This window comes from Pestalotiopsis fici (genome assembly GCF_000516985.1).
Source record: "Pestalotiopsis fici W106-1 unplaced genomic scaffold PFICI_Scf_6, whole genome shotgun sequence".
NCBI lineage: Eukaryota > Fungi > Ascomycota > Sordariomycetes > Amphisphaeriales > Sporocadaceae > Pestalotiopsis > Pestalotiopsis fici.
This window is the reverse complement of record NW_006917096.1, coordinates 1,316,081-1,342,442: the sequence shown is the minus strand read 5'-3', so window position 1 is coordinate 1,342,442 and position 26,362 is coordinate 1,316,081. Positions and strand designations below refer to the sequence as shown.

Genomic DNA, 26,362 nt, shown 5'->3' with positions numbered 1-26,362 from the left:
AAGTATATCATCAAAGTCGACATGTACCCAGAACAATGGTCAATCGTGATAGATCGGCTCAAGTCAACAGAGCTATCTAGAAATGCAGAAAAAAATGGTTCCAATAAAAAAACAACTTGCAATTTCATAGGCGGCCCGAAAGAGCGGCGTACAATCCCAGCGTGGAGCGATATGCGTCATATCATCCCGGACCGAAGTCTGCGCAATGTGACGAGCCATGAGGCATACATGCAATTTGTGAGTGCCAGTATCAGCAAATCAAATAGAATATTTGACACGAGAGATATCATGTTCATGCCAATTGACTAGGTTAGATGCGTTGGCGGGTTGGGTGATTTTGATTCCGTACAATCTTCTTTGTCAAATACTGTGACACTTTTTGATACAAAGCCACAAGACCACTTCTTCAAAATCCTTTCATTCGGCCATCCAATGTCCGCAGGTCCCCATATGTACTCCACGCAAGATGATTAGACAATGTATGATTCTGAGCATTTTAGAGGTCTAGCACCACTCGTCCTTGACCACTTGCGAGCAGATCGGTGATTATGCGTACGACGACGACATATAATATTGGTTCTCTATGCCCAGCGTACTGATCTTGTTGTCGTAGTCGTTTCTGAACCAGTGCTGCCTTGAGCGGCGCCTGTCGCCGCAGCAGCACCTGCCGATCAACCACGGGCCGCAATGGGCGCAAGTGCACACCACAATCAGAAAGACAAACGTCGCCGCTGCGACTACGGAAAGTCCCATGATGAGATCTCTTGAAATGTCTCGGTTGACTTCGTGGACGTCCTGCACCTGTGATACGCCTAAGCTGGCCCAGCTTAGCAGGACGAACAATATATTGATATCGAGTCGGAGCATGGTTTGTTGTTTTAGTGTCTTGGTAGATTGTGCCTTTTGCAGTTGCGTGGATTTACTTGCGTTGAAAATCAAAAAGAGACAGAATTGCAATTGGAGTATTCAATCGAGTATTTCATTCGCGAGGAGAATGATCCAAACGAATACACCTGCATGTATCACTCTGTAACCAGCAGTCATGCAGTAACCTTTGAAGGATTTACAGCCACGGTATTTGAGAAAGACAGGCGAGTTTTATGAGCTTCCGGCTTTTTACATCACGTTCATATAGTTTGAAATAAACTGATCGCTTTCATTAATAGATCTATCTCTGCGGCGGTAAAGCGCATCAACAGAACAGGTTCAGCATGCGCAGCACTGGCAGTACTGGCAGTACTTGTGCTTGATGATGTGGATTCTACTGCACACTCAATTGGCCTACAAATGGCTTCACGATTGCACATGTGTGTGTCTCACTTGTCTTTAAAGACAGGCCAGGTCGAAGTATTATGCTTTGCGTTCATGCATTGTAGCCTGGCTTGTTGCGCCAAAACTGTCTTGGCCTTTTGACAATGATTTTTCGCCAAGCGACACAAGTACTAACGGTGCTCAAAGTGAAGGTCTCATGTAGCGGATGATGTATTGACTTGTTGAAAGTGACAGAGCCGCCAGAGCCCTGATATTTCTTTGAGATGAAGACGTGTATTTCATAGACTTTACAGACTCAATGTAAGACGGAATAAGTGAGATGCTAACTATTGTACGAAGTACTAGGGTATAGAAACGATTGATGGGTGGAGTCTGAGCGTCATAGCGCTAAAGAAACTCACAATGCGACCCAATACCGACTCGTGTTTCTTCAAGCGAGTAAAACGCAAAAATATTATACTTGTGAGTTTCTTTATGGGCTAAAATTTTGTTTCTAAAACCCGTATACCATCTTGCGCAAAACATGAGAGATGCGATCACTTGAGTGTATGGGATGATCTTTAATTTCCAATGGCCTGGAACCTGGGGCCAAGGGTCTCGGCCTCATTCCACGTCAATCAAGCGCGTGGCCGAGCATTGGCCTTGACGTCATTCTTTCGACAGCTGGAGCAATTAGTCCGCGACTTTCTCAAACAAGGGACACGACAACCGCGATTGCAGAGCGACGACATTCTAGTTTTCTGGTTCCAAATATTCAAATTGGAACATAGCGACAGATATTTGTTTGTTTTGTCTTTTCCTCCCCATCTCCATTCATTTGCGCAAAGTTAGCAGACATGAGCTATGTGTTTCGGCGCGGCTGCACTCAGCTGAGCAGCGCCGCTTTGCGGTGGTCGCCGCGAGCAACCCCTTGCAGCAGCAGACAGCTTTCACAGACGAGCCATAAGATTGCATTCTCACGATCATTTAAAACGACAAGCCGGATCCAAAAAGAATTACAAGACGAGACAGCACGGGAGACAAACCTGCGAGATCAGAATGCGCACGAGGAAGAGGTCAAGGCCGGCATAGAAGCCGCCACCAAACAGCAAATCAAGAGACCATGGCAGCGCGAAGGAGCTGATAGGCCTCCCACCGACTTGGAAGCCAAGAAGATGAACAAGGCCATGACAAAAGGTGAGAATATGATGCCGACCGTTTCGTGATACTGTCTGGCTGCTCACACTTTGCATCTCAATTAGGGAAGCTGTTGACAACACCTACGCGACTGCTGAAGCTCATCATACCCATACCGGCCGACGCAACGCACGACGAGAAAGGCAACAAGGGCGAGTTCAGGTCACTTGCCCAGAATGAGGACATACAGCCGCTGGCCCTGCTCGTGCACCCTCACCAACCGCTCTCCTACCTCGAGCGCTTGATCCAGGCCGAGCTCCCGCCCGTCTACGACGACAAGGGCCGCGAAAAGATGCCCAACGTGTATTTCCGCGCCGAAGCCTCGGACAAGGACGAGACGGGTGAGAAGAAGCAAAACGCCGAGAATATTGCATCAGCGTCGGGACTGGGCCGGGAGGGTCCAGATACGCCGAATAAGGACAAGGACTGGGTTCGCTGGAGCAGCAGTACCGAAATTGGCGACTTTATCCGGGACGCGGCGCGTGGCCGTGAGTTTGCGATTGATATCGACGGACATAACACAGAGCTGCGAGTAGGCGTGCCGAGCTTCAATGACCGTACGCATTACCTCCGGGTGCGGCTGCGGCGCATGTCGCGCAAGATTGACGAGCTGTCCAAGATCAAGCACGAGTGCGACGTCCTGGCACACCAGGGAGCGCACCGCATTGCCAAAGCTGGCTTTGCTGCCCTAAGTGGCTGGTGGGGTGTCGTCTACTTCGTCACGTTCCATACCGACGCTGGCTGGGATTTGGTCGAGCCCGTGACCTACCTCGCTGGACTGACGACCATCATGGGCGGTTATCTGTGGTTCCTCTTTATCAGCAAGGATCTCAGCTACCGCGCTGCCCTCAATATCACCGTCACACGGCGCCAGAATATGCTCTACCAGGCTCGGGGATTTGACCCGCAGCGATGGGATAGCCTGGTTAGCGATGCAAATGCCCTGCGCAAGGAGATCCGCATGATTGCCGAGGAATACGATGTAGACTACGATGAAACCAAGGATTTGGGCGGAGAGGAGGTTCAAGAGGTAAGTACAAATGACTCCCCATTCCACCTTCTCAAGGCGAGGAATACCGAAGTGGTGTCTGGTTGAGTACTAGACATGAAATATCCACGAGAACTTGGCTGACTTTGATTTTATAGACTCTCGATAAGGAGCGTGAGAAGAAAGAGCGAGGCAAGGCTGACGAGGAATTGGAAGAAGAAGAGGAGACCAAGAAAGAGGCAAAGAATCAGGACGACAAGAAAGGCAATGGCCAGGACAAGAAGAAGGACTAGAACAAGACTAGCAGGCACTTGAATCTGGTGGATATACCCGTATACGTAGGCTGACTTTTCTTTTGTGTTTTGGGAGCGAAGCATTTGCATTTACGCCAAACTGTAATCTATTCTAAATTTTGCTCTCCTTTCGGTTTCCCACTTGTTCTTTTGTCTACACATGAGAACATGCAAAGATGCTCTGAATCCAATTTCGAGGTTGATCAAGGTGAGTCAGGACCTACCAGTGAAGCGGCCTTGCTGTCTGAGGCCATTGTTTCTGTTTTGTGTGTTTTCTTGCCACTGGCGACACTTGACAGAAAATAAGGTACGCTTCTGAGAATATAAGGACGAGTGAAGGCTCCGGTCTTGAATCAATCACTTTTGTAATTATGTTTCGTCTTTTTTGAAAGTACCTAGATAGCGTTGGCTCCATATGATGGGAGAACCACAACAGCGGGCTGCGAAACAGCTCCGATGTTACATTATCCATTGATGAAAATTTAGCTGGGGCTTAGCTGCATAGCAGGGCGGGATGACTGCACTAGAGAACATTTAGCTACATAAGGTAGCGCCGATATGGGGATAGCCTGAGAAGAAGAAAAAAACCTGGGCTATCGAAGCAATGAGGGCAAAGCAAAAACTCTAGCTTGAGCGATAACAGTCATCGTCATGGAACAGACAACTTGTGCTTCATATTCGGGACCAAAATCTATTGCCCATGTCTTTGATAAATAGCAAGTACAGAATACATGAACAAAATACACAAGGTAGCCAACTGCAATCATATGCAACCATTTGATATCCTCCATTCACTTCTCGGAAGCCCCTACTGAAGCTATCGTACGGAGTGCTCCAACCCGTCCGGGCCAAAAACACCAGGGCCCAGGTAGCTACTATTTCCATTATGTTATGACCACATCCATTTCGAGCCATATGAGACCCTCAATGACCCTCATTTCCAAGAGGGGTACCCTGGAAACTACCCCTCTATGGGCTGCACTTCCTCAAATAGTAGGTAGACGCTACAACGCTGCTTTCCAGTTGGCCAATACCACTATACGATTTTCTTCTCGCCGATGACAATGTCTTGACTCTCATTGGCTGCATGAGGGGTCACTTTGACAAGTACGCGAAGTCGCGTCCTGGTATACATGATCATCTTTGTCAAGTTGTGATTTGCTGCCGCGACATAAAACCATGTTTCCAGTCAGACCCAACCGACCCCACGTTGGGCGGGTTGGCGGGTTGTTCCTACTGAGCTGATGCAGGCGTGACGTTTATAAGAATGATAGCAGGTACCTGACCTTTCTACGGTCGGAAAAAATCTAGAGACGGGAAAAGCTTGTTCATTGCCATCATCAGGCCACCGTGAGCTGTTTTGACTCTTTTACACCATCTCGTTTTTCATGCCCTGTCCTCTTGCACAAAACTGCTTATACCACCGCCTCTGTTTTTATTTGAGAAATGCGTCGTAAACATTCATCTTGACTCCCACCCATACATACAGACACACTACAGATACAGACCCATCTTTGCCCGTCTTGGAATCAACCCCGCAGTATATCCACTGTAACAACTTGCTATCTCAGTTGTTACAAACACTTCCTTGCGCACATCTCCCGCAGCAGCTACCTTGTCACGAGGAGCTTCATTCATCATGGCGCCGTCGATCATTCATCTACCTGATGGCCAGACATTTACTGTGCAGCCTGTCTTTTCAGGCTTGCAGTTCAAGTCAAACGATATGAACCTTGGCCGTGCACCCTCACCATTCCCGCCAGGGTGGACAGTTGTGCTGCACACGGAAGATGACGAAGACACCAAGTCAACAGAGCATTCTAATGGAACAAACTCGGCAGACACTCTTGGCAACGGTAACGAAGAGCCGCAGTCGCCCACGAGATCCAAGGTACACGCATTCAGGCAACCAACCCTCCAGAACGACACAATCTTCATCTCTAGTATTGTGACGCCGTCTTCGGAGGACTTTGAGCCTGCCAAGAGTCCTTCCCGTCAGATAGCGCTCATGCTCTATATCACCCTTTATTGGTATTTCCAGCAGCCCGAGCCATCGGCTCACCTCGAGACGGAACAATCTCGGTACACACCACCTGAAGCCAGACCAAGAGGCGAATGGCGCATCCGGATCAAGCGAGAGGGTGTCCTCCATTCTCGGAATATGATTCCGAAGCTGGAGAGAATGGGCCTCATTTCGACCATGGATTCTGCTGTTGGCACGAGTTTGGATGAGAACTCAGAGGGCTGGGACCACATGTTTGCCTCGCAACGAGCTTTCTGGCAGATCCCCTTTGGCCTATTTCTGTTCACGTTGGAGCCCAAACGACATGGCTCCTCCCGTCCTGGGTCGCCCATTGATAGTAGCAGGGCCACATCCCCAATGAGGAACGAACCTGGCTGGAAGGGTCACTCTTCGCATATCTCGATCAACGGTTTGCTCTCCGCTGATGTGCCCGGAGGTCCTACTCCAATGTCTATTACAAACTTGCCGACATACCCACTGACGCCGTATTTCTCGGCATCACACATGCCCACGTACTACCCACCGCCGCCTCTCCAATATGTGGAGACTGACGGTGTGCGACATCCTCTGCGCCCAAAGCCGCATCGTATGGGTGAGATCTTTTACACGAGATACGTTCCTAGTGTAGGAAAGTATCTATCGTTCCGTGTCGCCTCGGCTTCTCCGAGTCCGGTACCATACTTGGGCCCTAAAAGTCACGAGGCCACCCAAGAGCACGGCCATCTAGCCAAACTTTCCGACGCAGCTTTGCTGGAAATGTGGATGGACAATCCTCGTGTAACCAAATTCTGGGGAAAATATCAATCCGACTTTTTGTCCAATGCTTTGAAGTCCAAGCACTCATTTCCAGCCATTGGCTCTTGGGATGGCGAGCCATTTGGCTACTTTGAGATATATTGGGTCAAGGAGGATGTCCTAGGAAAGCGCATCAAGGCAGACGATTATGATAGGGGAATCCATGTTTTCATTGGCGAGGAGTGGGCTAGAGGCCTTGTTCCACAATGGTCCTCAAGTTTAGCTCAGTGGATTTGGCAGTCGGACCCCAGAACCATGAGTATTTGCCTCGAGCCCAGGATTGATAACACGAGGTATGCTTTCATATCTAGATCCCAAATTATTAATACTGACAATCATCTATAGGTTCATTGATTTGTTACAGAATGAAGGATTCAACAAGGAGCGCCAGGTTTCTTTCCTTCACAAACAGTCCTGGTTGGTCCGCCTCAGACGAGAAACCTGGACAGGGCCACGTCTATAGAATAGATGGAACGAACAGGGCGGGCAGACTGAGGAGCTTCGATTCACAACAGTCTATCGTCTCATGGAAGAGGATTCAGAGAAGATGAGAGACAAACAGTGTGCATGCAGGCTTATGTAAGTGTAGATTTTTGAAGTTTCTGAATGCATGCAATCATCTAACTGCTTTACGCCTCATCAGCATGCCTAGTGACGGGCTAAAGCACTGGCATTGCTGCACTGGGATTTCGATGCTAGTAACTTCAGACACCATGATGATGGTTAAATATAGACCACACACAAACGGGGAAGAACAAAGAAAAAAAATCGTTCTTCTGTCTTCCTTTCCATATTTGAGTATTATTTTAGGAGGTTATATTCAAGCCCACTGGGCGCATCTTCTGTTGCAACTCGATTATGAATTCAACTATCGCATTCACCTGGACCCTTCCCCGTATACAGCTATCTCAATGATAGGAGAATACCTAATCAGCGTCCATAGCAACGATAGCCAATCTCAGATTAAGGGGGATGTCGGTCACGGCTTCTAAACTCCGGATTGATCTCCAGAAACTCGTCCATATATCCGGCCGCGCTGGGATTGCTTCGACCTGGAGACATGGGATTCGACAACTCAAGGATAAATTGAGCTGCTTTGTTGCGCCGTCTTTGCTGGAAATGCGGAACATGTTTGCGGTTGTACTGCGGTAACTCATCTTCCATTCCATGCCCATCCTCACCATCATTTATCTCGATCTTCTCTGAAGGGAGGGAAAATACTTCATCTGCGGGGTCTTCGAATGTAGCCGTGTCAAATTCGAAAAATTCCAGTGCTTCTCGGAATCCGTTGGCCTCGGATTTCCTATTTTCTTCTTCGGAATTCGCTGCATGTGCCCTCCGAATGGGAATGCCGCTTGCCTCGAGGTACGATCGCTCTTCTTCTGACACCCAGGATCGATGGACCAAGATCCATATTTTGAACAAGTTGTGGCTTGGGCTGAGCAAATAATCGAAACAGTAATTCAAGTCTAGTCTCACTTCTCGGTAGTGCTCAACCCAGTAAAGGGCTGCGTAACCAAAGAAAGATCGAGCAGTGTCCCATTCACATCTTTTGAGAAACTCAGTCACCTTTTTCTCGTCCCACTGATCGGCCTTGAGAGGATACTCAAATTGGAAAAGGCTGAGATAATCGACGCATATTTGAAGCAGATAACGATTAGCTGCAAATAAATTGATTGAGTGCCGCCATTGCCGCGTGGACGAATCCCGATCCTGATAACGGGCAGAGGGATCGTGGGCGGAGGTTTTGTGGGCTGAGCCATTGCTTTGCGCTGACCTTTCTGTGGTCCAGCGGTCAAGGAGAAAGTCTCTAGCTGTTTGGTGGACCAAATATATCTTACCACCTCGTATTCGCACGAAATGTCCGCACAACTGACGCAGGTGGTTTGCAAACGGCTTGCGTACAAGTCTCCCAATCTCGTCCAAGTCAGACACAAGGGCCTGGGATCTGTCATTGGGTTCTCTCGCGTCTTTCCGCTTCGGGAACCTTTGCTCAGTCCCCGAACTCTTTTCTGGCGAAGATCTCCGAAACGTCGAGGGAGCCAGGTCTGGCGCTTTCCCTTCTGCCTTGGGATGATAATCTTGAAGAACTTCGACAGCAACACACATCTCATTCACGGTCAGCGGCCGTACTGCCGCCACTATGATCTGCAAGACCTTCTTGGTTTTGAGTGGCAGCGTTCGGCCCGCCAGAAGACGCTCATATAAACCATCAAGCTCCGTGGTACAGAGTATTGACTCTAGTTGCTCACCGTTGAGGCCGTCAACTAAAGCCTCCTCCACCAATTTCATCACAATGGATATCCAGAGAAAAGTGAAATCAGAGCGTCCGATTAGCGTCTTCTCCAACTGCTGAAGGACGTCTTCCGACAGGGCGGAGCTTTGCCCCCAAGCACCAATTTTGTCTTTAGCGAAACGCGTTATATCGCGAGCAATCGCAAGGCTTTCATCCTCGGCCATAAGCCTTAGCTTATACAAAGGTTGTTGTTGTTGTTGCATCGGTGCATGTGAGATTCGAGATTCTTGTCTGCCCCACAACTGGAGTGTTTGTTGAATGGTATTGTCAGGCCGACTAAGTAGTATGACTTTGAGCTTGCTATCCATCATAGCTTGTAAAGCGGCACGATCAAAGTATGAAGCCAGAGCCTTACTCATCTGCTTCAAAGATCCCTTTTCGCATTCGTCAAATCCGTCCAATACCATGATTGTTGCATTCAGGTCAGGGTCGTTCACTGTGTCGAGGAAAATGGACCAAAGTGTTGGAAAGGCCTTGAAAGTGGACAGTGACATGGTAGTATATCGTTTCATCGCGTGCTTGATGAGGGAAGACTGGGCAGAATATATTTGGTGGAGCAGGTTAGAAACAGCTGATGCTGCGTTGTCCTGGTCATCCAAGCCCTCCTTGAAGAAAAAATGGCATATGTTGCGTGGTGCCAAGGACTCGCGAGACTGAGTCAATAGATGTTCTACGATGAACTTGGCAATCACTGATTTCCCGCACCCGGCATCCGCTGTTATCCAAAGGAGGCAGGAATCCGGCGCAGCATCCCATTGCCGCCACATTCCATGTGAAAGGACCCACTCACAGGTACCAGGCACATGGTCATCGACTTGGCCTAGGTGTCCTTGATAATCCGAGCCCAATTCTTGCAAGCAAAGTTGTTCCTGTGCAGAGGCTTCTGTTTTTGGTCAGCATACTGGAGGGGCTCGTTCTCAAAGAATCAATGGCATCTTACGCAAAACTCGATTGGCTTCATCCTGTTCGATGACCTCATATATCGCGGATATGGCTGTTTGGTATCGCGAATTCTCACGAGATGGAAATTTGCAAACCGTGGAGTGAGTAGCTACCGACGCGATGGCTAGTTCATTTGGCCAGCCAAGAGTTGCGGAGTCTTTCTCAACAACCTAGGCCCAGTCAGCTTTGCGATCATGGACTAGCAATGTGTTGGCCCTACCCTGGAGTTCAGGCCCTTCATACGGAGGGTCTCGTAGAAACTCCGGATCTTGAGTCCGGCCCCTCGGTAGACAAATGAGTCGGAGATATTCTTCAGCATGTATGCGTTGATTTTCAGATCCTTGGACAGTGTATCGTTTGTCAAGTAGCCCAACGTGCCGACTCTTACTAGGCGGGTGCCAATATGATCCCAGAATGCTAGATCGGAGCCTCTATGAGGTGTCCCAAAGAAGACTACGCCTTGGATACTATCCAAAATCTTTGAGTAGAAAGTGTCTTGTTCATAGGCTCGAACAACAAGCTTCAAAAGGTCAGAATGGAGCAAGTATATATAGTGGTAGAACACAAAGAAAATAAAGACGCCCACCTGCTTGAAGACTATACCTCCTAAAGAATGACAGAGAAACACTATCGGCCGCTGCTTCTCCTCTATAGTTGTTCTCTTGGCTTTGATTGCCGCCAGGAGCTCTGATGCAAAGTCCACCACATCTGCATCTGATCGACTGAAATACGTCTTCGAGTTGTAACCGAAAGTCATGATACGGGCAGACGGCATATCATGGCGCAGACCTTTCACGTCACTCAGCCAGTTGAACTTGGTCTCGGCATCAGTCCAAGTCTTTTCTCGGTGTCCATTTAGGCCATGAATAGCAATGATATCCACGCAGCCGACCCTCGCTGGAGGCTGGCTCACCAGCTCCCGCAAGCCCCATGCCGACTCTTTGCGGTCCTTCTCGCCCACTGTAGCGCTAGCATTGTCTGCTGTCGGCAGAGTTGTGGACTTGGACAGAGTCTCGTCACTGGCGTCATGATCATCGGACGCCTCCGGCTGAGCCCTGAGTCCCTTTATGAAGGGGAAGCGTGACAAACGTCGCATAATTAGGAGCTTTTCAAGATGTAGAGGGGCACGATAATATCAAATCCATTCGCTAAACCCTGCTGAGTTTCTTCTATGTACTTTGGCGTTCGACAGCTCGAGCGGGGTACGAAGATATGGCGCGGACGTTGGAAATGGCAAGGATTGAGCGGGGTGAGTCGATGATCCCGCTGGGTAAGCAATTGTAGCCTGTGTAACGCGTGGAAAATTCGAGCCCCAGTAGATATTGCAGTAAACGTAGCGTATTAGAACATGCGTTCCGAGACCACTATAGCGCAAATATCTGCGGCTCAATGTAGATGATTTGATCCAAGACTGGGTCTGCCGCTGATTTGCTAACACCAAACTTGTAATCTCCTCCCCTAACAATCCATCTGCGAGTTTCCTCATCAAAGCCTGAGAAGCTTTGCTTGGTGATTGGCATGTCCACCCTTACCATTTCATTCGGCTGCATAGTAACCTTTTTAAAAGCCACCAGCGTCTTGATGGGGTCAGTCGAAGGGTTACCGACTTTGCCGACGTAAATTTGCACTGCGATGCCACCAGCCCTGCTGAGAGTGTTCGTCACGTTCACAGTCGCCACAAATCCCTTGCTCGATTCCTTGACACTGAAATCTGAGAACGTGAATTCGGTGTAGCTCAGCCCAAATCCAAACGGGAAATTAATCTTGTCCCTTGGTAGGCGATCGAAATGACGGTACCCGACAAAAACACCCTCAGAGTACTCGACTGTAAGCTGACGATTTTCATCGTACTCGCCGGGAAAGTTACCAAAAGCAGGGCAATCTTCGAGTCTCTTGGAAAAGGTGCAAGGGAGGTGACCTTCGGGGTTTTGAGTGCCAGTGAGTACGTCGAAAATGGAGTTGCCGGCTTCCTGGCCAGGATACCATGTCTGCACGAGGCCTTTGATATCCTCGAGCCAAGGCATGGCCACGGGCACACCCGTCGAATTGACCACAATGGTGTTTGGATTTGCGGCCGCGATTGCGCAAACCAGACGGTCCTGGCTGCCATCCTTTGGCAGGTGAAAGGACAGCTGATCCTGTCCCTCGGTCTCCCACGAAGGCTCGTGCCCTGTAAAGACAATTGCGGTATCGGTAGCCTTGGCCAGCTTGACGGCTTCGGTGAGGAGATCCTTGTCGTGTTCGCTAGCCAGCATATGGCCGACCCGAACACCAATCTTGCCCTCGAGAATGCCAAGGTCGACACCGGGTATCTTTACTGGAGGCTTGGTGTGTATACGGATTCGATATTGTTGGCCAGCTATGAGCTCGACTACGGATTCAACCGCGGGTACGCCACCAAAAATAAAGGCCATGCCGTCGTTGCAGTTCTCAGTCTGTTCAAAGACGATCCTGTCATCGATGGCCAGAGTGCTGGGGCCGAGTCCCGAGCAGGTCAGGTAGCAAGGCCCGGTTTCCGTGGCGGTATAGGTAGCCTCGAGGATCACCTCCATGTTGGGTATGTGCTGACTGTCGAGGGCATCTACCTCGGAGAGCTTGTGACCATGTACCACCTGGACTGGCTCAGTCGTGCCGGGATGGTATAGTCTCCAGGTAAAGCCGCTTCCGCCCTGATTGTCGGTGATGTTCTCGGTAATGGGCGGCAGGTTACGCATGGTATGAGCGCCTTGCGTCCATTATTAGCCAGGAAGAAATTAGTCATGAGAAGGAATAGACTACTGACCTTTTGCAAATGAGAACTCGACAACGTCACCAAGTTCCCTCTGAAAAGCATCCCAAGGAGTCACCCGATAATGCGCATTTACAGATGCACTTCCGCCACCATGAGCCAAGCCCATCTTGGCGTATCCCAAGAGGGCGACCTTTTTGCCCAGTAACTTTTCCTTGGTCAAAGGCAGGGTGTTATCCTTATTCTTGAGCAGAACAATTCCTTTTGATGCTGCTTCTCTGATAAGGGCTCGATCTTCTGCTCGATCAATAGACTTTTCCTCTGCAATGGTAGAATCTTCAAAGCATCCCAGGCGCTTGGCAAAGTCCAAGACATGGAGAGCCCGGTCGTTGATGACCTGCTCCGACAGTGCACCCAATTCCAACGCCTCCATCACCACTTCCGGCTGTCTCCATCGGGTAGGGCCTGGCATCTCTAGGTCTAAGCCAGCAATGAGTGCAGCAGCGGTCGAATTGGTGCCGCCCCAGTCGCTCATGACCAGTCCATCCCAGCCCCATTCGCCCCTGAGCACCTGCTTCAACAACAAGGCATTGGAGTCTGCATGTTCTCCATTGACGAGATTGTAGGAGGTCATGACTGCCCAAGGGTTTGCCTCTTTGATTGCCATCTCGAACGGGCGCAGATATATCTCACGCAGTGCGCGCTCGCTCACTATCGTATCGACAGTGAGGCGACACGTCTCCTGCTCATTGGCAACAAAATGTTTGACCGTTGCCGACACACCCTGGCTCTGTATGCCCTTTACCATGGCAATAGCCATTTTTCCAGTCAAGAAGGCATCTTCGGAAAAGCTCTCGAAATTGCGCCCGCCCAGAGGGTGCCGCTGTATACACATGGTAGGGCCCAGGAGACAGCGGGCGCCCTTGGACTTGGTCTCGTTCGCGAGCGCCCTCCCTACGCGCAGAGCTAGCTCGGGCTCAAATGTCGCCGCGATGCAGCATGCCGCCGGAAAGCAAGCAGAGGTCAAGCCGTCGCCAAACTTGGCGCCCCGCGCGCCATTGGGGCCATCAGACGTCTTGAACGCGGGCACGCCCTTGGCGGGAATGGCGACAGACTCCCATATATTGGCGCCGGCAAGAAGTGAAATCTAGGATAGGGCATTGTCAGTTGGAAATCTTTCTAATGCAAGAAATAATGAGACTAGGATTTCGTTTTTACCTTTTCTTCGATAGTGAGCTTATCGAGGATGGCCTTGGTGTCCACTCCTCCCTCCATGCTTGTAGGTCTTTGTCTGCGTGTGGTGAGATCTGCTTTATGAAGTGTCCAAGTAGTCTCGAAAACACTGCCTTCCACGCCGGGCCGGCTTCTATATGTTACATCTCGTATTTATGATGCCGCCTGAAATACAGTGGGCCCCCATTCGTGACGAATAGGCTCGTGTCCGTGCTGAGTAGGTCAGATGTATCTCCGACACCTAATCCGATAGCTCCTCAGCAACTCCTTCGTCCGACAGCCATCGGGTTACCGATAGTCGTCCTCCCGAATTTCCTGATTTGGTGAAATGGTTAGGCTGTCGCTTGCAGGGCGGGGGCTAGTCATAATTGAACATGTCCAAATTGGGAGTTTACCCCATGTTTCTAGTCTGGGGAAATATACATTGAATATAGTATAGTGTGGGGTGGGTGGAAACGTGGTATATGATAAGCTATCTATTTATCTTACCCCGGAGTGACGGAGTTCACCATGGCTTGGGTTCTTACTCCAGTCTTTCCGCTTTACTTCAGCCTAGATTAGCATCCAGGGATGAAGATAAGTGAGCTTCCCTGGGATAGACGATATACCACCTGACTGCACCTAGCGTCAGCCTTTCACTAGGACTACAATTCCAATTTAATCTAGAAATTCAACTCAAAACAGAACAATACTGGACTTTGAACGGCTTTTCGGATTCATTCCAAGGCAACAAGATCAGTCGTCATGACCGTCCGCGAAACCTTTTCCAAGTTTCCATCTTGGATCCCACAGAAATCATGGGTTGTCATACTGATGCTCATGTGTACTGCTTTTAATACAGGCACGGTGAGATTCCCTCAACAGATCTGTTTTCTTAGGGATCTTGAGTTGTGTGACTTACTGAAGACACGGTCAGGTCCTTGGGTACGATGCATCCATGATGAACGCCTTGAATATTCTACCTCAATACACAGAATACTTTAACTTAACTCCCGCCACGACCGGGCTGAACTCGGGTATCATCTGGATTGGTGCTACTCTTGGGAGTGCAGTAATTGCCAAACTTCCGGATCACATTGGGCGAAGACCATCGGCCTTTTACTCGGGCCTTATCGCCATGGTCGGAGGGTATGTGAAGATTATGTTCAACTGTGATTTCTTTTGTTCATCTTTCGCCGACGCTTGTCGCTTATCCACAAAATTGCCAATACCTAACCGTTATTCAGTATCCTTACAGCTGCTTCTCAGAATACGGCCATGTTCTTGGTTTCCAGATTTATCCTTGGTCTAGGTATCGGATGTTCTTATGTGGTGACCCCGGTCTACATATCCGAAACACTTCCTCTCGATAAACGTGCCCTCGGCCTGGGACTGATCAATGATGTGTACTATGTTGGCGGCCTGGTATCAGCCGGCATCACGTATGGCACTTCATATCTGAACTCGACCTGGGCTTGGAGATTGCCAGCCATATTCCAGATTGTCTTTACCCTCATTTCTCTTTTGGCACTCCCTTTCGCCCCCGAATCCCCTCGCTTCTTGGTTTACCAGGGTCGCAAAGACGAGGCACTTCTCGCTCTTGCTCAGATTTCATCCAACGGTGACACGTCTGATGCTGCGGTGAAGCTTCAATTCATCCAAGTCTGCGAATCGCTCGATTACGAAAAGGAAGCGGATCAGACCGTAGGCGTCAAGGAGCTGTGGACAAACAAGTCTTATCGAAAGAGGCTGTTCATTGCCTTTACCGTTGCCGTCTTCAGCATGATGACGGGGAGCAACATCTTCTCCTATTACCTCGGCACGGCGCTGACGAATGCTGGATTTACAGACTCTACGATTCAGCTAGAGGTCAATATTATTTTGAACGCCTTTTGTCTCGTCATCTGCTTAATCGGCACTTGCATGGCGGACCGTCTTGGCCGTAAAACCTTGGCCCTCATCTCCACTGGCCTTTGCACCATTACTCTATTCATCATTGGAGCCTTGACAAAGTTTTACGGCACCAGCTCCAACAAGAGCGCCATTTACGCCAATATCGCCATGATGTTCTTGGCCCAAGGCTTTTACAGCTTTGGCTGGACTCCCATTCTGCAAATGTATGCGCCCGAGCTGATGAACTACCAGCTCAGAAGCATTGGCGTGTCTTGGTGCATCACCTGGCAGAATGCCATCATCCTCGTTCCAATCTTTGCATTCCCGATTGCCATGGCCAACGTGAGTCACCTCAAGCTGACAAGATATTTCCCCCAAGTATTGGTTCACATTCTGACCCGGGTTCCAGATCGGCTGGGTTACCTATATTATGAACGGTGGTTGGAACATTTTCCAAATAGTCGTTATAGTAAGTTCTTGAGATACCCTACCAAAAGCAGCCTTCGATCCTTATTCCACAACCTGGCTTTGCTAATCATTGTATCAAGGCAATCTATTGGGTAGAGACCAAGGGGCTATCCCTGGAGGAAATATCTGCTCTTTTCGACGGCGAGGTGCACTCGCAAGTCACCAATGTCAAGGACATAATCAATGGCGTCTCCGCGGGTATCGATGACGAGAAAGTTGTGGCGCAGGTGCAAGCCGAAATCTTGAAGGATTAGACGACGCCTCACTGAGAGAAGACAAGATTGTGAAAAGTCGTGGGCTAATTATAGCGCTTCACACGGGATCAGTTTGCTGCCATATTGTCAGCCGTCTCAATTGGCTAAACCACGAACGCTGATGAATCGTTCTCTTTTTCTTTCTTTTGGCGTTGATTACATTGTGTAACTGCAACAGCAAGATAAAAGCTGTTATTTTCAACCCACTTGAGCTATACCTTTCCATTCCAACCAATCCTCTGCCCGCGCCCCTTTGCTAGAAACAAAAAGACCGACGGCAATCCGGAGGGTACCCAATCCGTGCCTGTCAACAAAGATGGAGGCACCACATGTGGCACAGAATGCTCTCTCTTCGCCTGACACATGCTGGTACTTTTTAATGGTTCCGAATGAGAAGTTTTCCGGGCAAGGAGTGCACCCCTCTCTGTCCAGACTCATGTTTTGAATGGGAATCTGTGCCAAGCCTACGACGCGGGAGTCCATGCCGCTGCTTAGACGGCATGACTCGCAGTCGCAGATAGTTGCAGCATACTTGGAGGGAGTCGATAGACGGGTAATCCAGAATTCAACACCGCGGCATTTACAATGCGCGTGGAGCGTCCCATCTGGCGGCGATGGCGTAGCCTGGCCAGTGTGAGATGACCAGTCGAGTGGCAGGTGCTGGCCGTCTTCAGGACGCTGAGCCCAGCGCTCTATTTGCCTGCCGTTGTCAAACGATAGAAACTTGGCAATGCCTCCATCAATCGTGTCGGCGATGAACTCATGACATGGTTGGTAAGCCAAGAGCATGTTTTGTATCGTACCACACATGAAGAACCATAATTCTTCAAAGTCTTTCCTCCCTTGTCTGGGCAGGACTCGAGCCACCATATGGGTGCCGCATATTGAACAAAAATAGTGAGTAATTCGGTTCTTGGAGAATTCAAATGGCGTCAGGCGGTCGAGCAAGCCTGTTTGTGGAGGGACATTTGGAGGCAGAGCAATGCTAGTAACAGACAGGCACCCGCTCATGTGCCGGCATGAGTCGCAATGGCAAAAGACGGCTGGCACAGGAGATGAAGTATCCGGCATGGTGACATTATGCTGGGCCGCGCCACATTGACAGGTTGCCGTAATTGATTGGGATGTGGAGGGCATTGTTGATTAAACCGCGTGCAGAAAGAGGGAATACTGCTGGCGCTGGCCAATTTGCTGATCATCAGACGTTCTGGGACACAAGTGCTGTCTTGGTGATTCTTAGACTGCGGAACTCGCCCAACCGGTAGAAAGCTAGCGCTGTGTTCTGGGCAGTTCATCCCACTTTTAGTGCCCGGGCTTTTAGGCTGTCCAGAATGTAGGACACTACAGGTAGGCTTTGATTTATACTCCGAATTATTTAGTTCAGGGCAAAGCTACGGAATACCATTCGTTAAGCTATCCTCCGGATACTTATAAATATAAAGTCTACGTATTACAGAAATCGAGGCGGGGCATTCGAGCTCCAGCTATTACGGGATATTCTACATGGCAGCAGCCTGGGCGCTGCGCGTGGTTTAACTGGAAACTACAAGAAGAATTGCAGGGTTTGGTTGGCGCAAAATAGAGGATTAGCGTTATGGTCGCGCGAGCTCGTGCGGCTACTTACCATTCAGAGGGCCTTTAGGCAGGTTGTAGTATCACTTTGATGCTGAACTCACTAACAATAACATTAATGATTTGAATGTTTCAATTGCAGGATACTGTAAGTCTCGACCATATTGCGTTTGCTATATCTTTGCTTACGAAAGAAGCCATTCTGTCGAGCTTCATCGTTGAACCCATCAGAGTAAACTCTGCAGGTATATTGCTGCAAAACAAGTGAGGCTAAGATTCTGTGCCTCGGTATGAGGATGCTTCAATGGTTTCGACCAAACAATACGTCGCAGGTACTATGTCAACCGCCGGCTCGTGACGTACCGCGACGCTATCATTTTTAGAGTCTGGCGCAGTAAACTTTGAAGCTCCTATTATGGTCGGCTGGCATGCATTATAAGCTGCCAAGGGAGTTTCTAATTTCTGGAGTTAATGGGCTAATGGAATGGTACATATACTGGAATAACAGGTGCAATTGTCACATATATCAATTTACACAAAGACAGAGGGTTCGTGTATTGATAGTCGCTTTACTCAAGGTCTATCTGTTATCCCGTCGTCAACTTTTTCAGTTGGCTGTACCACGAATGCTGATCCATCGTCCTCCATGTTTAGATGAAAATTGTCACCAAGTCCTTCTTTACTCAATATCTGGCGAATTATCTCCCCCTGGTCTTGCTCTTCATCTAAACCAAACGTAGCTCCTTTGGCGAATGTCTGGTGTGACCAGGTACGATCGAGTAGTCCCTTTGAAATCTTGGCCAGCCTCACTGCCCAGACGAAATCGCTCACTCGCTTTGCTGTGGAAGATATCGATGTTTCATTCTTTTTACCAAGGTCTGATCCAAGTTCGACAATGGCGGGGAGCTCCCTTCCGACTTGTCAGCGACTTTTCTCCGACACTGATCGAGGTCACTTACACTCCTGGTCCACCATGTACCTCGACACCATCTGTCGCTGAGCTCTTGACCTCTGCTCCTCTGGCAATGATCAATCCTGTAATCATAAAGACCGACGGCGTAATAATGTGCTTATGCTTCTGCAGGTAGGATGCGACCTGGTCATCTTCTAAACAGTCCTCCACGTATTCATTTACTGGTTGAATAATGTACGTGTCCAGGGACTCGAATTCCCAGAAATTCTGTACAGAGTGCTGAAAAGCGACACCAGCATCGGCCTTTATCGTAATGCCAGCTGCCGCAGCTATGGGGACGCCGGCACTGACTGATGCGTTCCATTCTCGACCCTGGTTAATGTTCCACGTCAGATCCCAACTCTTGGTCGGATATATTGGCATATCAGACGGTAATTCTAGCGGGCCATTTTTGGTGTTGATAACATTGTCCAGGCGTTGAAGATCGGGGATGATGTGCCCAAGGCGCAGTGGCCCCCCTGTCTGTTTAGATCCGCTCTTTGTAAACGTTGGCGGCGGGTAGTGGTGATGCCGCAGAACAAACCAGCACTTGGACGTCATGGCCGAGCAATTTTTTATTTTTTTATTTTTTAAATTCTTTTAACCCAAAAGAAGCTGTTGCAAATTATACAAAGAATGACCGTCAGCTTACCTGTGAATGACACGAGGCTGTCTCAAACGAGACTAAAGAGGGGTTTATCGGTCATGCATCACAATTGGGTATCAAGCCGAGGAATCTCCACCAACGAAATGTAAGCACCGCTGCAGATCTACTGAACGGCTTGAACATGTCAAGTCTCTATCGCAGAATTCTGCATGGATTCAAGCTTGCAGAGAGCCATCATTTCGGATCTCAAAGGCGATTATCGTGACGACAAAATACAGTTGCGCGAGCTTTTGGTCAGTGCATAGTATTCAATTTGTCCCGATGGCCGGCCGACGCTGATCGGAAACTCATACTGCGTCGGTCGCGTCCGGCTTCATTTCTAGGTGGCAATGTCCGGCGGGACGATTCGGGAGCGGGCTGCAGCCTGCCAACAACTGTTTGCACAATGCCTGTCTCTGACACACGGCGAACACATGGCCTGGTTCGAGATGCGCCGCGGCGAGTTCAACATCTGGGCTTTTGGTCTGCAGGCTCTAAGTTCTGGCAAGTCATCGCTCGACTATCGTGTGAGGAACCGAAGTGATGTCAGCGGGATCATAGTCGCTTTGCTGGGCGGCTTGTCGGAAGATCTCGAAGATTGCATTAGTATAGGTAAGAGTCCATGAAGTAACCATGAACATGGAATTTTATGAGTTAACCTGAGATCAAGACAGGAAGCTCTCATCAGAAGCTACTGGCGATGTCGCCTCGTCAGAACTCGACGAACAAGGCGGCGAAGACTTTGATTTCGCCGGCTTTTCCGATGATGAAGCAAGCTCTGAATCTAGTGCCTCGACATCAGAAGGTGGACCGTTTTCTCTACAAATGTACAATATCAGGACGATTATTGCCCAGCTGACGCGGTTCTCATCCATGATTCGGAGATCGGGAACAAAGTTCCGCTTCAAACGAGCAGACGCAGCCCTTGCTCTCAGGGAGTCGGAATTCAACGAGTTTAAGGAGCAATTGACGAACATGGTCATGATTAGAAGCATCAAATTTGATGTTGGAGACCCGACGAGTTTCGAGGTATTTCAAGATAAGATGAATACTGATCTACTCACACCAGTGCAAAAGCGTCTTATCCATGGCAACGTCCTCAGGAGGAATAGGATTGTAGAGGCCACAAAGGACATGCGACCAATCGAACCCCAGGCCAAGGGCGGGCTGGAGGATCCAATGCACGATTCGACGTTCATGCCAGAAATCAAAATGCCAATTCCAACACCGATGCCGCATGTCAAAGCAGAGCCGTCAAAAGCAGGCGGTACAGTCAAGTCTAGCGCTCAGTCCAGAGTCGGCAGTATCGCAAGAAGCGCGACCGAGATTGGGTCTCAACTGGGCTTGCAACTGGCGCCGCCCAAAGCAGCCCCTTCAGTCATGACCAAAATGACCAAGATTGGCATCAGCCAAGACTATCCTAAATGCCCAAAGCCAATCTCGGATGATTTCATACAGTGTCCTTACTGTGCCGATGTACTCCCCACTGAATACAGGAGCCACAGCTCGAGATGGAGGTAACCTACCATGATCCCCAAGATCAAATACGGTTTTCAGAAACTAATCCGTGGATCAGAGGTCATGTGGCTCATGATATCCTGCCTTATATGTGCTTTTACGAAGAGTGCCCATTGGCGGATGAAATGTACTTGACCTCGGAGGAACTGATCAGTCACGTTCGAGAATATCACGCAACAACAATGTGGACATGCAATTTCTGCCTCCCCACATCCAGCGAGACCAAGTTATGCGTTTTTGGGTCATCAGTCCAATGGCAAGAACACATGCAACAGGCTCATGGAGGCATCGTACCTGTGCAACAACTCTCGTCTTTGGCTCGCGTCAGCGAACGCCAGGTCATCCAGGCCACGTCCTGCCCCCTGTGCGCGCATACGCCCGTGGGGATACAGACTACAGTTGATCAGCACATTCTTCAGCATTTACATGAATTCGCCCTCTGGAGCCTACCACCAGGAGTCAATCGTGATACGGAAGGCTCGATTTCGAATAGTTCAGTTGGTGGCTTGAGTATCAATACTGACTTGGACGATTCGGATGAGAAAGAGCCGTATATTGAAATCAATTTACTTCCAGAGGGCATCAACACGCTGATAAAGCACTTGCATTCCCTTGCCAGGACGAAGGGAGGCGACTCTGGTCTTCCTGTCGATCTCACGCGCTGCTTCAGTCTTCTAGATTCCTTCGCCTCTATGAATGATCGGGAATGGGATCAATTGCAAGTAATATATCCGCATGCGCTTGCACGGCTACAAATGATGGTTCAAGGAGGGAGTTTTGCTTTTCCGTCACTTCCATCGATGTACCTACCTGGCGAGAGCCTCGTGATTGACGTTCTTGACCCGCTTCAAATCGAGCTCGAAGTCTTGAATGATATCCGTTCAGAGAATACCCCCACGTTAGATGAGCTGCGTAAGTCAAGGAGGCCCTTGTGTTAGGTTTGTGCAACAATGGACGACTAATGTTATTATAGCCATTAAGCCGAAGCTCGACTTGACCGTTCCACGATGGCCTCACCTGGAACCGAGATACAGCACACCCTTTTTCAAGGCTCTTGAAACTTTCGTATTTGGAAGACAGAACGGATTCCTGGCTCTTCTAGATATTCCAATGTTTTCAGCACGTCCACTTTTTTCTGAATTCGCTTTGCGCTTCAGGCCTCCTGGCTCACGGATATTCTTTATAGATCTTGATGGGGCTGATTTCAACCGGGTGATGGGAATCGGCGACCTGGATAAAGCATTTCGACAGATGGCCTCGCAGCTCCTGGACACGCCGGACTTTTTGGACGTTCTCGTGCAGGCTGGCCGCGGCAGTGGCCTTGTTGAGGCCATGCTCCGGGTAGCCAACAGCAGAGCCAAAGAGCAGTGGGTAGTCATCATCCACAACATTCTCATGCCCCTGGGTGAGTTCTTGCGCCGAGATACAGCCAAAGATGACTGCATACAAATGCCGAGAATATCACACCAGGGGTCGGTCATCATCACTAGCTTTCAGAAGCACCCGCAGTCGCCGCTTCCTGAGCCGCTGGATGTGCACAGAATCTTCTACCGCCGCCCCGGGCTTAGTTTCTATCGAACTGATGATGTCAACTATGCAAAAAGACATCGAATTGATACCCCGAGTGCTGTTCCTGCATCTCTGGCTTCGGACAACCTTCTTAGCCAGACCAATAACAGCACCATCAGTCGCGATAAAAGCAGCGATGAAGACAGATATCGAGATGCTGTCGCAAGTGCTTCTTCTGCACGTCTGACTTTTAGACCAAAAGATGACAAGAGCAATCGGCCACAAGCACCTCAATCTCGTGATGATACTTCGCCCATCCCACCCAATGGTGCAGCGGGCTATGACGACAACCCGACATAAAATGGCATCCCACCATATGTTATATAAACCGGATACTCCTCTGACAACGACGGATACGGCGACGTATACGGTATATAGACTGCTGCAGAATCAAGGCTATAGTCGCTTGACGGGCCTACCAAGACTTAGGGTCCCCTTGCGCAGGAGACCGGGGTACTGAATACCCCGATGGGGCATGTCAGCACGTGAGGCTGCGGCGGACTGGCATATCAGGCGCAAGACGGTGTAAAAAGGTTCGGGATATCCTGCACTGATATAATCATATTTCTATTCAAACATGACCTATCAAGGTAGCAAGCCCAGAAGCAAAGCATGAATATGACACCGGAAAATAGCGAGGTCCATGGTGTGGTGTTGATAGGTACAATCAATCAATACAGATTATCGAGTGCTCTTGAAATTGTTTCGCCAATGTAATCTCGCCGCTTGTGTCTTCGCCTCGTTGGCTCGGGCTCAGATATGTTGGGTAAAATCTTCCAAGGAGTCATACAGTGATACCTGTTATCGACGGCCATGACCATTGCTGAAAATACCGCCGACATTCCCTCGACCGTCTCCATGCGGTCCCGGTGACGTATCTGCTCACGAATGCCCCGTTGCCGAGAAAAGTCTAAAAGACGAGCGGCTAGTGCTCCCGCGATAATGGTCGAGAACGATGTACCCGAGAGCGAGGGCTCGTTGGGGTGGAGAACTATATTCTCTCCCAGAATCGCAAAGCTGTGTCGTGCAGTCGCCAAAGGTGATGGGTTGAGACTCTGTAGGCATCGCACGTTTGCGTCCGTGGAGAACATGCAGAACAATTTGCCGTGAGTGTAAAGCCGGCCAGGGAATGCTATTTCCGTGCTGTTACCGTAATTTGAAGCTGCTGCGAACACAAGGACGCGGCAATGGTTGGCCTTTTCAATCGCCCCCATGATTTCTTGATGATGTGACCGGAACCCAGAAGGCATGACGATAACGTCTGCATTCCACACATCTGTAGCATGATGTATAGCCTAGTCAATCTTTAGCATCTTGGGTTGATCACCGGAGGCGCATCAACTTACCTGAGCCATAAGAGCCTCTGTATCATTGGAAGCCTGGGAGGTCTCAAATACCCGAGCAACATATATTTCAGCCATGTTATAAACCTTCTTGGTCAGACGGACTGCATTCGTTCCGTGGCCCACGTTATCCCTCCACATTTGGTCATCATTGCCTACAAAGTCTTTGTAGTCCTTGACCATCCCATCAGAGTCATACAAGTCCTCGTGCACGCCAGTGTCAAGAATTGCGACTCGCGATTTGCGCCATAATGCATCTGTCTCCTGCCGTCTTGCTCGGAGTACCGAGTTCAGATCGTCTAGTTGCTCAAACCATACATCAGAAGAAAGACCAGAAGTACTTTGAACCCCATGTCAGCTTCCTTTTTACTGATTTGGAGAAGATCCGACTTACTGCTCAGATATGGTTCCTCGAACTTGAGAATGAGGCGATTGAGATGGCGTATGACTAAAGACAACCCGTCAATTAATTGACTCTGGTAATGCATTTCCTTCTCTTACCTTCCTGACAAATGTTGCAAGTAGGGTCTGGGCTGTGGACCGTTCTCCCAAGTTGCAAAATGTGAGCTAGATATTTGTACCGGTATTTCTGGAGGGGGAGATGGGAGATGACAATGTTGGCTGACGTCCTTGTCGTCAGATGTCGGTACGGAGATTGGGCGTACGTCTGATTTGTCTGGATCCTCCCATGCAACCATGTACAACTGTTCAATGGGATCAACGATGAGCTTCATTAGTGCCTCGCGAAGTGATGCAACATCATTCTGGTATTCGTTAAATCGGTCTGGTTTCAGGCAGGTCTCGATTGCTTCCACCAAGGGCTTAAAGACTGCGGAGTTCTGTTTCAACACATCTTTGAAAGTATCGGAAGCCGTGAGTAAATTAGTATTCACTGTTGGAAGACCGTCGATGCCGTTGTGATCTGCTGTACGCCTCTCCTCCAAACTAATGCCAAGTTCAATCTCGATCAACATGATACCAAGAGCGAGGATCTTGGGGAACGAATGAATTCTCGCCTCGTCTTCGCTGTCCGGGCAAGTCGGTTTTCCGAATTGTGCTGAAAGAAAGGGCTCATTGATCAGCAGACCCTTTGGAATAGTCGATAATTTTTCGAACATGAAGTGTACAGTGTCCTTTGTCCACTCTTTTTGCATCCAGTCGGTGCCATAGAACTGCCAGAATGCTTTGGCAATGGTATATGATAGCAAAAGTCTCATTTTAGGATCAAGTCTAGTCACTTGTAGCAGCTCAGCAAGAGAGATGCTGGACGACCGGAGCAGAAGGCTTTGTGAAGGAAGGCCATGCCCATCAAGTACGAGACCCTTTTCAGATACAGTGAGCATCAATTGAGACTGGGCACGTCTCGTGATGAGTTGGCAAAATGCATCTGAAGATATCAACTGTCCATGCTTGGATTGGCTCGTGGAAGCTAAAATGGCGTCCCGAAACTTGACGCCCCTGACCGCAATGTTAGCATGGGACAATTGTATAGAGTGGTTTTGGTGCATGAACTCGCGAACCTTCGCTGAACGACGCAGATTCTGGCATCCTGCCATTGGCAACGGGGATCACTTGTGCGACTATGTGGGTGATCTAGGAACAACAATTTGAAATTAATGCTGTTTTCAATCTCGCCTGGTGTGCAACATTTGTTTAGACGCAGATTGGCTGTAATTGTATTGCTTTCATGGCACAAGCAGTGAGACGAGAGGGCAGCATAGAGAGATCGTATATGTGACTGAAAATCGTCCCGCACCGTGTTTGTCTGTTCTGGTAATGTCACGTTGGAGAGCTCGAGAGTAGGGATGGTCGCAATGGTTTTAAGGAACCTCTCGACAGACTTGGTCAATTTTTTTCGTAGTTCTGTCGTCCTCGGGTCGGTCGCGAAACTCTTGAGCACCGTGATTCCTAGAGCCTTTCGCGACAGAACCTTGATAATGTTTGGGTAGTGTTTGCGATCGAAAAGGTCGCCGGAATTCGCAGGTTTAGTCGTCGAACGAGGCCACTAGTTTGCGCTAACATGAGTCGAAGCCGCCCGCTAGTTATAGTGATTGTAGGCAATAATGATCATACCTGATATAATTTCTCGATGATTTCCAGATACTGCGATACTCCTCGGCTAGTTTGCTTTGGGCGTGTCTCTGGTGAATCCAAGAGTTGTTGCAGATTCTGTTGAACGTGGAAGGCCAACCCAGCAAGCTGACTGGGGAAGGAACCCCTCACACTTTCGTCGGCCGCGACAGCAGAAGCATGCGCTTGGAGCTGCGTCGTCACCTCGATGGCGAATTTCACCTGGGCCGCATCCTGGCGATGAGCCATGGTTGCTCCAGCTCTTTCAACAGTGTGAACCATGCAGACAGAGTTCTTGGCATCACTTACTGAAGCATCGCGGTTTTGGCGCAATGTAGGTAAGCCGGTAAGT

The 26,362-nt window shown here is 49.3% G+C and overlaps 9 protein-coding genes across 9 annotated transcripts; 4 read left to right on the top strand and 5 right to left on the bottom strand.

Annotated features, from left to right (window-relative positions):
- Positions 1 to 2,108: 2,108 nt before the first annotated feature.
- Positions 2,109 to 3,729, top strand: PFICI_08870 (uncharacterized protein; the record flags this gene model as incomplete). The annotated part of the gene is made up of 3 exons (XM_007837451.1): positions 2,109 to 2,448; positions 2,514 to 3,478; positions 3,595 to 3,729. The coding sequence occupies 3 exons, from the start codon at positions 2,109 to 2,111 to the stop codon at positions 3,727 to 3,729; spliced, it is 1,440 nt and encodes a 479-aa protein (XP_007835642.1).
- Positions 3,730 to 5,368: 1,639 nt separating this feature from the next.
- PFICI_08869 (uncharacterized protein) lies at positions 5,369 to 7,010 on the top strand (the record flags this gene model as incomplete). Its single annotated transcript, XM_007837450.1, has 2 exons — positions 5,369 to 6,840; positions 6,893 to 7,010. The coding sequence occupies 2 exons, from the start codon at positions 5,369 to 5,371 to the stop codon at positions 7,008 to 7,010; spliced, it is 1,590 nt and encodes a 529-aa protein (XP_007835641.1).
- A 500-nt stretch (positions 7,011 to 7,510) lies between these two features.
- PFICI_08868 (uncharacterized protein) lies at positions 7,511 to 10,881 on the bottom strand (the record flags this gene model as incomplete). The annotated part of the gene is made up of 3 exons (XM_007837449.1): positions 7,511 to 9,726; positions 9,784 to 9,955; positions 10,006 to 10,881. 3 exons carry the CDS (start codon positions 10,879 to 10,881, stop codon positions 7,511 to 7,513), a joined length of 3,264 nt encoding a protein of 1,087 aa, XP_007835640.1.
- Positions 10,882 to 11,149: 268 nt separating this feature from the next.
- PFICI_08867 (uncharacterized protein) lies at positions 11,150 to 13,788 on the bottom strand (the record flags this gene model as incomplete). Its single annotated transcript, XM_007837448.1, has 3 exons — positions 11,150 to 12,510; positions 12,568 to 13,660; positions 13,732 to 13,788. 3 exons carry the CDS (start codon positions 13,786 to 13,788, stop codon positions 11,150 to 11,152), a joined length of 2,511 nt encoding a protein of 836 aa, XP_007835639.1.
- A 702-nt stretch (positions 13,789 to 14,490) lies between these two features.
- On the top strand, positions 14,491 to 16,340 carry PFICI_08866 (uncharacterized protein; the record flags this gene model as incomplete). Its single annotated transcript, XM_007837447.1, has 5 exons — positions 14,491 to 14,592; positions 14,663 to 14,874; positions 14,973 to 15,960; positions 16,028 to 16,087; positions 16,167 to 16,340. 5 exons carry the CDS (start codon positions 14,491 to 14,493, stop codon positions 16,338 to 16,340), a joined length of 1,536 nt encoding a protein of 511 aa, XP_007835638.1.
- Positions 16,341 to 16,538: 198 nt separating this feature from the next.
- PFICI_08865 (uncharacterized protein) lies at positions 16,539 to 17,477 on the bottom strand (the record flags this gene model as incomplete). Its single annotated transcript, XM_007837446.1, has 1 exon — positions 16,539 to 17,477. One exon carries the CDS (start codon positions 17,475 to 17,477, stop codon positions 16,539 to 16,541), a length of 939 nt encoding a protein of 312 aa, XP_007835637.1.
- A 1,008-nt stretch (positions 17,478 to 18,485) lies between these two features.
- Positions 18,486 to 19,425, bottom strand: PFICI_08864 (uncharacterized protein; the record flags this gene model as incomplete). The annotated part of the gene is made up of 2 exons (XM_007837445.1): positions 18,486 to 18,822; positions 18,872 to 19,425. The coding sequence occupies 2 exons, from the start codon at positions 19,423 to 19,425 to the stop codon at positions 18,486 to 18,488; spliced, it is 891 nt and encodes a 296-aa protein (XP_007835636.1).
- A 435-nt stretch (positions 19,426 to 19,860) lies between these two features.
- Positions 19,861 to 22,897, top strand: PFICI_08863 (uncharacterized protein; the record flags this gene model as incomplete). The annotated part of the gene is made up of 4 exons (XM_007837444.1): positions 19,861 to 20,122; positions 20,181 to 21,027; positions 21,087 to 21,940; positions 22,002 to 22,897. 4 exons carry the CDS (start codon positions 19,861 to 19,863, stop codon positions 22,895 to 22,897), a joined length of 2,859 nt encoding a protein of 952 aa, XP_007835635.1.
- Positions 22,898 to 23,268: 371 nt separating this feature from the next.
- PFICI_08862 (uncharacterized protein) lies at positions 23,269 to 26,259 on the bottom strand (the record flags this gene model as incomplete). Its single annotated transcript, XM_007837443.1, has 6 exons — positions 23,269 to 23,892; positions 23,944 to 24,280; positions 24,335 to 24,388; positions 24,442 to 25,398; positions 25,461 to 25,870; positions 26,014 to 26,259. 6 exons carry the CDS (start codon positions 26,257 to 26,259, stop codon positions 23,269 to 23,271), a joined length of 2,628 nt encoding a protein of 875 aa, XP_007835634.1.
- Between the last annotated feature and the right edge of the window lie 103 nt (positions 26,260 to 26,362).